The 12513-nt window shown below is 35.9% G+C and overlaps 1 protein-coding gene across 1 annotated transcript; it reads left to right on the top strand.

Annotated features, from left to right (window-relative positions):
- Nucleotides 1-446: 446 nt before the first annotated feature.
- LOC121328710 (T-cell surface glycoprotein CD8 alpha chain-like) lies at nucleotides 447-11831 on the top strand. Its single transcript, XM_041273694.1, has 7 exons — nucleotides 447-539; nucleotides 1753-2064; nucleotides 3149-3244; nucleotides 7564-7674; nucleotides 8137-8176; nucleotides 10889-10947; nucleotides 11156-11831. The coding sequence occupies exons 1-6, from the start codon at nucleotides 494-496 to the stop codon at nucleotides 10938-10940; spliced, it is 657 nt and encodes a 218-aa protein (XP_041129628.1). The 5' UTR covers nucleotides 447-493; the 3' UTR covers nucleotides 10941-10947; nucleotides 11156-11831.
- Nucleotides 11832-12513: the final 682 nt, after the last annotated feature.

The raw sequence follows: 12513 nt of genomic DNA on the forward strand, positions 1-12513 counted from the left end.
TTACTTATGATATAGTGCTGCATTTCCACGGCACAATACTGCATACTAATCTTCTCAATGGCACACAGTGTTTCCTTATTGAAAATCATGTATTGACTTAAAGGAAGGTAACCCTGGTCATCTTGAATTTGTCTTGTAGACTGAGCTTGGGTTGAGGTCAAGATGAACACTTTGAAAGAAACCAGAAAGCATGGCCATGAAAAACAGAAAGAAAACAGGTTGAATATTGATTTCGAAGCAGTGCAGAAGTAGACTTGTAAATTCTTTGGTAGTTTTTGTACTTAGTACATAATTGTATGGGACTGTACAATTAGGTTTGTTCAATACAGAACTACAATAAGCACACGCCTACTCTACCTGGAACGCCTTGGGGTGTCACTTCCTGTCAAAAGCAAGCCACACAGTCAAGTGAGAGCCCCATTTACAGCCCTGTTCATGTGCTCTCATATAGGATATTCAGATAGGATAATCAGTGTTTCCCTATTTCAACAACATGATCCAAACGCTGTGCTTCCTCTTTCTTCTGACCGTGGTTCAATGTAAGTGCTTTTCCATGGAAACTCCTCTGATAACGTAACTTGATTTCTGATTAAAATCAAACTGGATTTGCATAAATAAAGAGATTCATATAGAATAAGAGATGGGTCTTGTATATTCTTGAACATTGTAATATAATAATATTGTAATGTGATCAATTATAAAGATTTTTAAAAATAAGTAGTAATATATTTAAAGACTAAAAAAATTTGGACTATTATGCCTAAAGAAAGGTTTGTGATATATTTTAATAGCGCATATTTAAAGATAGCACATTACAAATCATCTGTTAAATAATTAAATCTTATGCAATGGATTGTAAACACATTTACTGTTTATATACAGTACACTAATGCTTATGGGAAATTGTACTGGCAGTAGAATCTGTACTGGCACTAAGGCAGTTGATTTCTACCAGCAGCTACACAAAACATATTCTTCATAAAACTACCCATTTCCTTTCTCGAAACTCTAATACAATAAAAGCTACTGGCAGCGCAGTTTATGGGGGGTCCTTACTGGCAGCCCAGTGTTTATGGGGGGTCCTTACTGGCAGCGCAGTGTTTATGGGGGTCCTTACTGGCAGCGCAGTGTTTATGGGGGGTCCTTACTGGCAGTAAGATTTTTACTGGAATAAGAAACCTTTAAAAGGCTGCTTCTAGCTGATTTGTCACTCTGAAAGTTTATTTCGGTAACACTTGGGTTCTTTTTTGAGCCTCTAAATTACAGTCTGAAACAATACAATAAACACTAAAATGTGTTTATAATCTGTTCTTAGAAATGTATGTTTAACTCTTAAACTTGTGGTTTTACAGCTTAATCTTCAGCTGCGTGACTTTATGTAATTGATTTCTTGTATATCTGTCAACACACTGTGGTAAACTGATGCTAAATCAGTTTAGATAATAGCACCATATCTGGAAAATAAAAAGACAAGTCACTGAGGAATAAACTATCTAAGCATTTGACTGCAAAAGAAGTTTTGAGAGAGAAAAAACTGCACCTAACAAAGTTACCTAACCAGAAATAAACAGCTCAGGCATCTAATTTAGGGAGCTTGTGATTTGTCTTTTCGTAGTGGTATATAGTCTGAAGTCGTCTCTTATTGATTTTAGAATTGTAAACGCTTATGATAACTTGGTTTAAATACTTTAGCTTTTTCAATCCAACCCTGAATGTTTAATTAGTTCTTAAAATGATATTTTTTATTTGCAGCTTTGAATCAGGAGAAAAACCTTACTGAAGGGGAGACTGTAACTGTTATGTGTTCTTCAACCAAGTCAGCCTTAGACCATGGCGTATACTGGTTTCAACAGACAGAAAGGGGGGATGCAAAATTTTTGCTTTTCATTACCAGTACTGGACAAGAAAGAAATAAACAAGATAACCATTTCCATTCTGCAAGAAGTGGGCGGGGTTACAGATTAACATTCATCTTCAAAAAGGAAGATGCTGGGATATACTACTGTTTCCAGACGTCCAACAGTAACATTGAATTCGGCACCAGCACAAAGATTTCAGTGAAAGGTAAGTCCCTTATTTTATTACTTTGTGACGTTTCCATGCAAACTCAACAGCACTAGATCCTTTAGCGCAGATTCAGTGAAAACCACTGTGTAAATGCTGACTTTCGCTTCACATTTGTGAATTTGCAAAAACCCCTATCTGGTCAGCAGAATTATTTTTGATATAGTAAACATGCTTATCTGTTTTTGCACACTTTATAAAACATTCTTGGCAAGAGTAACCCTGTTTTTAATAGTGGTCTGATATGAGGACAAAAATAATCTTTAATCAGAGGTGATGCACCAACATTATTATTATTATTATTATTATTATTATTATTATTATTATTATTATTATTATTATTATTATTATTATTATTATTATTCCCATTCATGATTTGTGAAAGCCTCCTGACTAATGCTGGTTATACTGTATAGTTGCAGTTACATTACTTGCAGGAACTGATTAGTTACTGACATGTTTTCTGTATCTCACGCGTTATATTAATGATATCTATTATTTTGGAAGGCTGTGTTTCCATTTATAGACACCTTGGAAACACAGATGCCTGTGAACTGTAGGACTTTTACTGGTTATGCTTGAACTCCAATGCATTAGCTGCTATATATTACTGACTCCCTGCACTTAATATAAGAAAACATGTTAAATACAAGCCTTTAGTGAACTTGAACATTATTCACCATGCATATGACAAAGACCAAACTAAACAAGTTCTGGTAGTTTAACAATCTGTATAAGTAAACACAAAAGAACCTAAGCGATTTCAAATATCTGTAGCTTTATTAATAAGTGGTTAAAGTTTACTAAATGCTTTCCCTAAGTCTATTTCCTGGAGTTATGGTAAGTTGCCAGTACTTTTGCCTGTGACTGTATTACTGTAGAGTTAAAAGATGGCTGGATTCAGATGCGACAGTGTCAGATCAAGACAACAGACCCCACTGTGTGTCAGTATTGTAAGCGTGTACATACAGTTATAAACAGTGTCCTTTGTGTGAATATTGTGCCTGCAGTTCTTTATATCAGTGTCTGCAGCACACCAGGGTTCAAGCACAATACCCACCTGGGTCTTCGTTTATCTTTTTAGAACCACCACAGGCTGCCCCAACTACACAAGCGGCTGCTAATACACCAACCCAAGCTGCCACTACGAGAAAGCCGCTCTGTACCTGTCCAGCGAGAGGTATTGTTTCATGTCATTTATTAGATTGGGGGGGGGGGGGGGTGTGAGAGAGAAGGGCAGAGCAATTATTTTTTACATTTGCACAGTGTTAGGGTGTTTCTGTTCTTCTCTTGTTTTTTTTTTTTGTTTTTTTTTTTTTTAGCTATGGCTGCGCTTACTGATAACACAGCAGCAGTATAGGATAAAAAAAAAAGAAAACTACAAATAATGCATTATTAGTAGTAGTAGTAGCAGGCAGACCTGGGAGAAATATATTTATATTTGAGATTTAATTTATAAATATCAAATATTTCAAAATTTTGTCGCGTTCAAATTTCTATTTGAAAATATTTTAATATAAAACAAAATAGATATTTAATATTTAAAACATTAATTTGTTATGCTTCACATCATTGTAACACATTTATAAATATATTTGAAAGATAAATTAAAATATTTGAATATTTACAAACATTCAGAACACATTATTTGAAATATTTAATTATCAAGAATCATTTCAAATAAATGTGAAATATTTAAATAAAATCAATATTTATTCCCAATAGTGTCATCATTAATATGCATTGACCTAATATGAGTTATTACAACACTGTGCAGTACGAGAGTTAATAATAAAAATATATTATGTATTATTATTATTAGTAATATAAGTAATAGTAGTGGTAGTATCACTATTATTATAAATTGATCCATATACGATATGCTTATAGTATATTAAATAGGCTATAAGTTGCGTAAGTAGTGTGTTCAGCCTATGTATTATTCTATATGGACTGTTGTACAGTATATCACAAACCTACAGTATATAAAAGCTACATTTATATTAACTGTGCTTTTCTGTCTGAGTCTTATGAAAGCGTGTGTATGGAAACACTGTGTGAGTTAACTGAATCAGAGAATTATGGAGAATATGTAGCAATACTAAAGTTTTCATCTAGAACAGTTTCTCAAAGTCTTTCAGGAAATTGAGAAAGACTTGTATTCGAAACGTTTGAAGGCAAAGTGTTCCTTTAAGCATTGCTGAATATTGTGGTTCGGCTGTCGTATGGGTGTTACATACTAGCTTGCATGCCAGGCTTGAGGCCCCCTGGTAATCCGTACAGTGATCAGCAAGGCTGGGTGTCACAAATTAATATAGCAGGTTCTATAGAGATCGTATATAGTATTATAAATGATCACATAATATAAATTAATATAGCAGATTTTGTACAGATCGTATATAGTGTTATAAATGATCACATAGTATAAAGTATAAGCTTCAGGTGTTTTTTTTTTTAATAATAAACTTCCCTCGGTTTCTCTCTATCACCCTATATTAGCTGCTCCATTTACATTCAGAAATGTGGTGCACACAAGCATTGTGAATGTAATAGCAAGGCTGTGTGTTCCAGTGTAAGTGTGAGCTGAGTCTGCTTTCCTGTTCATGTAGAGGACTGAAGCAGCAGCCGCAGCAGCCGCGTCGCGGACCCCCCCCCCCGTCCCCGGGGCCCCCTCCCCTCATTGGAATGCGTTACGAGCGCACAGGGGACCCATGGGGGGGGGGGGGGGGGGAGTAACGAGGGTTTGGCTCAGTGTGCACCAGATTCAACTCCCTGAACAAACACCCGTTACACAGCCAGACCTGCAAACCCAGATGCTTTGCTGGAGAGAGCTGCAGTGCACGTAAGCCGTTGAAGATTACTGAAGAAGGGTTTTTTTTAAACATTTAACAGGTGTTTTGTTATTTACTTTCAGAAAAAATAGAACACATGTTTTTTCACCCATCATAACACTTAAAAAAAGGCTTAGTTTTGATGGCAGTTTTAAATGACATTTCCGATGTGGAGCGTGGGGGGCAGAGTGTTACAGTGGGAGTGTTTCTGCATAGTTCATGTTTTACTTTCCACTCAAAGAGAATGTGTTTCTTGGTAAAATAAACTACTCTCAGGGATGTTAAAATTACTGAAAGGTCATATTAAATTGATTTAGTGGCTCCAAAAAATCAGTTAGATATTACTGATTACTTTCTTAAAGAATTACTATATTACTGATTACTTATTACTTATTACTTTTGCCAATAATAAAAACGTGCCTGCACTAATAAGGGTTCAAACGAAAAGCCTGTTTTGTGCTTTTCTAAATTAAGTAATAAAATGTAATCTCTGTTGCTTTGTGCACAGAAAACAAATCAATAATTTTATTACAATGTGTACTGCGTTACTGTAATTTGTTATTGCCCATTGAAGGAATGTCACATTTTGTCTTCAGTTTAATACAATGATCACATTTCTGTTTGCCTTGATTTATATGAAGTCATTCATAAAAATACAAAAAATAGCGACCTTAGTACAGTAGGAACGTAATTGCTTCCAAAACATATATTTTGGTTCAAATCTCACTCTTTTCTATTAATTAATGTAAAAAAATGTATATGTCATTTTAGCGCAATCAATTCATTCTTTTAAATTGTGTATTTTATAACACTAAAATGTATTTAGGACCAACATTGGCTTGATTTACATGCACATGAAAATCGACTCTACAGACTTGACTCTGTGACGTTGTCACGCAAAACAGCAAAAAAAAACGTCCTTTGGCAGCGCGGCTTTAAGTGCAGCGTCAATCGCTTTCTCACGATAAAAAAAACAGCTGTAAAAACCCATGCAAACCGGAGAAGGAATCGCGCTTGTGACTCACGAGGTTTCAGCAGTCAAGATCCAGTTTTCCTGACTTAATACCCTGTAATCTCTAGCAGATAGGCTGCACAAAACATAGGCACTACCACCAACACACAGTATATTTATGGACTTCAGCACTACAGCCGCCGGTACATTTTAAACACCATCACTATTAAAATGAAAGACAAACTATCCGATACAACTCAAACATTTTATTCAAGCACACCATATCAAACATTTGCACAGCCGAAACGTCGTATTTAAACGTGCAATTAAACATAAAGGGGTTTATAACGTACCACATATAAAGCACTACTTTTTTTTTTATTTTTTTTTTTAACTAATAAAATAAACCTTTCAAAAGAAACTAGTGTGTAAACAGGTATATGCACATACCAAACTGTAAAAATAAAAGTAGTCACAGAATCCAGGTTGAGCTGCTGCAGTCTGCAGTTTTCTGATCGAAATGTTTGTGCTGAAGCGCTGTGGCTAGCTTCAAGATGAAGTCTCTCCTACCTTGTACAAAACGAAGAAAAATATGGCTGCAGGTCCACTAGAGAAAACAACAGGCTTGTGTATAAAAAATTAATATTATTCAAAACAAAAACATGTATTGTAAAAGGCGGTTCTATTGTTAATGAAATGCAACTCTTAGATGTTCCACAAACACACATACATTCTAAGTAGTAAAACTTGTAGAAATTATAATTTATATAAATGTGTGCGAGTTGGAAAGGTAACCAGACAAACAAGTAGCTAATGCACGGCGTAATTCAAAATGTGCTTGAAAACACGTGTATCGTTAAATGGTTTTATCTTCAGGGCAACGCATGCAAGCTCTCCTCACGATATTAAAAGTTGTTCTTTCCCTAATTAAATATCCCCTCCTCTAAAGCACAATCTGCAGTAATTTGCATTGTCGCGGCCTGATTTGTCATCCTCAATCATAACTACATGGAAACGCAATTCCTGAGAAATACGGCCAAAACATCCAGACGAAAACTGTCATGACTTGCCCATGTAAACACCGTCATTTTCTGGCGATTTTATCCACCAAATAGGCCTGACAGATTAATAATTAAAACACAAAAAGTGCCATTATAAATAAAAGTACATTTGTGACAATTGTAAAAAGAGTCATGAAACATTTTAGGTGATGCATTTAGTCCTTGTTTTAGTAATATATGAATACACCTGTGTGGAAGTTCAGTTTTTACACCTCAGTTAACAGAATGCATTTCATTATGGATGCATTTTATTATTGTAATTTGAGATCTTTCCCTCAGAATGTGCTTGTAATGATGTGTAGTAAATGGCTTTGAGAATCTTTAGCGCTGTTTTTTAATCATTGTATTATTGTAATTTGAGATCTTTCCCTCAGAATGTGCTAGTAATGATGTGTAGTAAATGGCTTTGAGAATCTTTAGCGCTGTTTTTTAATCATTGTATTATTGTAATTTGAGATCTTTCCCTCAGAATGTGCTAGTAATGATGTGTAGTAAATGGCTTTGAGAATCTTTAGCGCTGTTTTTTAATCATTGTATTATTGTAATTTGAAATCTTTCCCTCAGAATGTGCTAGTAATGATGTGTAGTAAATGGCTTTGAGAATCTGTACCCGTGTGTTTGTTTTAGTCTTTTGCTGTTGGTGTTTGTGCCATAGGTGTACAGAGAGATACCCGACTGTCCTGCGATGTGTTTATCTGGGCTCCTCTGTGTGGCGCAGCCGGTTTGCTCCTGCTAATCCTCATCGTCACCATCATCATGTGCAGCAGTAAGTGATACTCTACTGTAACCCTGGCCACTGGGCAGCTATGGGCAAAAGCTTTGCATCACCCTATATCATTAACTAATGGTGCTTCATAAAGTCGAATGAAACCTGCAGAATAATGTTAACATATTGAATTACATACCGCTTTGTTTCAAAATCTAACACAGAATACTGTACTACTGTTATGGCTTTCGTTATGACTTTTGCGATAGCATTTTGTAGTTTCTTTGATTACATGGTGTTAAATAAAATATCAAAATTGTGTTTTTAATTATGTCTACATCCTAAAATTCTAGGTGATGCAAAACATTTTGGCAATAGCTGTATGTTGTTTGTGTAAAAAATAAAATCATATTGTTTCAGCTTTTGAGCATAATACCTCTCTGTGAGCATTCAGAAAGGGATTGTTATCCACGTTCTTTCTTATTGAGTGAATTCACGTATTCCTCTTCTTTGTCTGTGCAGAAGTCAGGACGAGGCGATGCCCTCATCATTACAGGAAAAGGTCAGTACAGTAAAACAAAGCATTGTGTGGAAAGCTTCAGTCTGGTTCTGAGAATGTCAGTTCTGGTTTTGCTCTGGTAGAGCACAGTGGAGAGCTACAGTAACCTTCAGGTCTATGGAGGCTTTAGGATATTTTGTTTTTTATACTGCAAATAGTATTGTAAAAAGCACATATTAAAATAGGCATTTCTATAGAGAACTGGTTAAACTTGTCCTTTCTACATGAACAGCAGAAGGAAAGCTGTCTCTTACCCTGGGTAACCTGAGTGTACCCCTTGCCCAAGTGAAGCTTTCCGTTGCCTGTAAGACCTGCACCTTCCCCTCTAACTGTAAGAAATGTATTCAGTACTGCCACACTGGTCTTATTGGCTGTTAAGAGTTTCAAAGGAATACATTAATTACCTGAGAAGCTTTGCAAGGCCAAGACCATTTGAATCAAGTTGAATAGAAATTCATCTTTTGGAATACATTGCTTCAACATAATATATTTTGATTATATTAATTTGGAACACATACAAACAAATTTTAGTATCATGTATCCATGTTTTTTTCTTAATTCAAGGTGCAGTTTCATTATTTGAAAAGCATTTTTAAATGTCACCAAACTAGAAAAGTTATGTAGCATGAACAGTGTAATTTTCCTTTAAATTTTCAATTAATTTTCAGATGAAACATGAGTATAAAGAAAACCTTAATAAATACGACCCAATGTGTAGAGCATTGTACCGGCAACTATAGTATTTCAATTTGAAACACATTTAAATGATAAAACATTAAAAACATGCATGTTCACCAGCATATAATAATTATTACAGTAACAGATATACAAATGCCTTTCACAGTGTATTCACATTGGTACACAATGAGGTGCAGTATTTCACAGTGTATTCACATTGGTACACAATGAGGCGCAGTATTTCACAGTGTATTCACATTGGTACACAATGAGGTGCAGTATTTCACAGTGTATTCACATTGGTACACAATGAGGTGCAGTATTTCACAGTGTATTCACATTGGTACACAATGAGGTGCAGTATTTCACAGTGTATTCACATTGGTACACAATGAGGTGCAGTATTTCACAGTGTATTCACATTGGTACACAATGAGGCGCAGTATTTCACAGTGTATTCACATTGGTACACAATGAGGCGCAGTATTTCACAGTGTATTCACATTGGTACACAATGAGGTTCATTATTTCACAGTGTATTCACATTGGTACACAATGAAGTGCAGTATTTCACAATGTATTCACATTGGTACACAATGAGGTTCATTATTTCACAGTGTATTCACATTGGTACACAATGAAGTGCAGTATTTCACAATGTATTCACATTGGTACACAACGAGGTGCATTATTTCACAGTGTATTCACATTGGTACACAATGAGGTTCATTATTTCACAATGTATTCACATTGGTACACAATGAAGTGCAGTATTTCACAATGTATTCACATTCTGTGAGACCATTCAGTGAGATAAGATCAGCAGAAATGCTACAGCAAAGTACATTGGCTTTTTGGGTCACAGAGACTTCAGGGAAATATATTACATTGATTTAAAAGAATTATTAATATATTGTAGGATACATACATACACATACAGTACACACAGACACACACACATACAGTACACACACACACACACACACACACACACACATTCATACAGTGGTCCAGTAAGCTGCGTACCTGCTGTTGTTCTGCATTAAAGCAATTGAAATACCTCCCCTAAAACTTCCCCTAACAGTTGCATCTCCCAGAATTCAATGTCTTTGGTTACTAGAAAACTACACAAGAAAAACCAACCCTACAAACATTATCCAGTTTCTGACTAGTCCTGTTGTCTTTGCAGCCAAACACAGTATACAACTGGAACCATCGTCAGAGGCAACCGTTAAGCGATATGGCTTTATATTTAAGTTTTAAATTAAATATAAAGCTGTATAAGTTTTAATGTGTTCATTAAGAATGTAATGTTAAAATATAAGTGACGTAATTAATTTGCTGACAGTAGTGGTTTTAGGCACATGCAGTCCATGCAATTGCATGGGCCCCCTGTTGTCATGGCTCAGTTATAAAAAAAAACTTCAATTCATCTCAAGTCTGCACCAGAATGAATGACACACTCGCCATTTTGCCATTCTTGTTATCTTTATGCCACAAACCTTGAACAGAAAAAACACAATGTGTCGGGTTTAAAGCCATGTGCAAGTTTCTGTCAGTATGTGCCGTGTAATCATGTCACCCACGATTTAAGATAAAAACAGCAAGACATTTAAAAATGAACTCATTTCAACACACTACAAACAAAGCTTGTTGCGAGTGCTGTCAATGCTGCAAACGTGAGGGGATACATGTATAGGTGTCTCAGCCACGTAGCTGGACTGGGATGTACTCACTTCAATCTGTGTAGCTTAGAATTTTTCTTTTTCTTACTGTGACTGGCTGCAAAGACAACAGGGCTAGCCAGTGATTGGGTAATGTTTGTTGGATTGGTTTTTCTTGTACAGTTTCCTAGTAACTGAAGACACGGCTACACATATAACATGCTAGAAACGGGTTGTTTCTTCTGACAGATACATTTTTCATGACTGACAGAGCAAATCTAGCAAAATATGGGCAAGTCATTGCTGAATAAATGAAACAGCGCCTGCTTGCTTGGCTGTTTTTAATTACAGTTTATCTTTCTCTCCTTTTCAGACCACAGAAGGATATGAGTGGGAGACCCTCTGTGACAGACAGATATGTTTAACATTGAGGTATATCTCAAATCAGAGATCTCACTGCTGTTTCATGGAACATTTCACACAGCAAGAAACTATTTAAAATACAGTGTTCATATTCTGATTGTTTTCATAATCTGAGTCAGTTGTTCGTTGATAGAACATATGGGGAGAGAGGGGGGGGGGAGTATAGATATTGAGTCCTCATGTCTTGTGACTAGATGTTTATTTCTTTTTATTTCAGATCCAGCATTAGCACAGAGATCACTGGATTTACTGAGTTTGTGTGTGGCATCTGAAAGTGTAAAAAGCAATAATGCTGAGAAGTTCTTTGTACAGTTTGCATGCTCTCGTCAAGATCAGCTTCTTTTATAAACTTGAATACAATTCGCTCAAAATGTTTTGATATACACGTCTGTGTGCATGGAAAAACACACATTGGTTAGATTTTCAGTGTCTAATTTAAATTAATAAAATAGTTTTCAGATGAGGGCTTCGTTAGACCTGTATAGATATACTACTGCTATGAATGACACGCATTAGCTTGAAATTGATCAAATATACAGTGCATTTTCACCAGTAAAGGAAAGTCATATATTTCTTGGCTGATGCAAACAGTGCAACAGTGCGTACATGAAGTACCTGCATTGATACTGAGTTCAGAACTAGCAAACACTTATATAGGTGCCTGGATGTAAATACTCTGAAACAGCCACAGAAACACAGTAATGCAAATGTTTTCATGAAGGTGTTGTAGGGCTACAGCTTTCTTTTATAATTAATTTGTATGCTCCAGTCCAGCATGGTATAGGTTGTATTACATTGAAAACACATCTATCTTTTAGCACTGTGTGCATGTGCACATACTCTGCTTGTTATTTTGTACAATTACTACTGCTGAAAATAAACACATACTTTACCAAGAACAGACTTGTGTTAAATACCACAAAATAGGCATACATCTTGCAAAGCATTATTTTGTAGCCCTGTATTCAATGCTTTGCAGAGATCTCTCAAACACCTGGATTACAGGTGCACCTTCCCACTCACCTTTCTCAACAGCCCCCCTGTGAGGAGGTGCATTGCAATTACATCATCATTCTACAAAACACAGCTCTTTCATAAGTGTATTACAGTAATACAGTACCACAGTACTACTGCAGTATTTTATAGAAGCAGGATCTTCACAGCCCTGCTACGTAGTAAATGCTTTGAATGTATATTACTGCAGTTAGACTGCATGAAAAACACTGCATTATATTGAAGTGTGCACGAGGGAAGGCAGCAGCAGGGCTGGTAGGTGACGTATTCACACACAGACGTAAGCCCGATATACCGCGGTACAAAAAAGCCGGCTCCTTTGCAAGGAGAGTATATCGGGCTCATGTCTTCGTCTGTGATTACGTCACCTACCAGCCCTGCTGCTGCCTTTCCCCGTGCACGCTACAATATTTTAGGCATTGCAGTAATAAAGATTTTGTAAGTTAGAATTATGTAGTTAATATTTTCTTTCTTATTGTTAAGCTGCCCTTTATACCACAGTTTATCAAGGTTTACCATGTTTTTTATAATGTTCTTTACAGTACCTCTCTTACTGTTTAC

The sequence above is a fragment of the Polyodon spathula genome, chromosome 2, assembly GCF_017654505.1.
Source record: "Polyodon spathula isolate WHYD16114869_AA chromosome 2, ASM1765450v1, whole genome shotgun sequence".
Lineage (NCBI taxonomy): Eukaryota > Metazoa > Chordata > Actinopteri > Acipenseriformes > Polyodontidae > Polyodon > Polyodon spathula.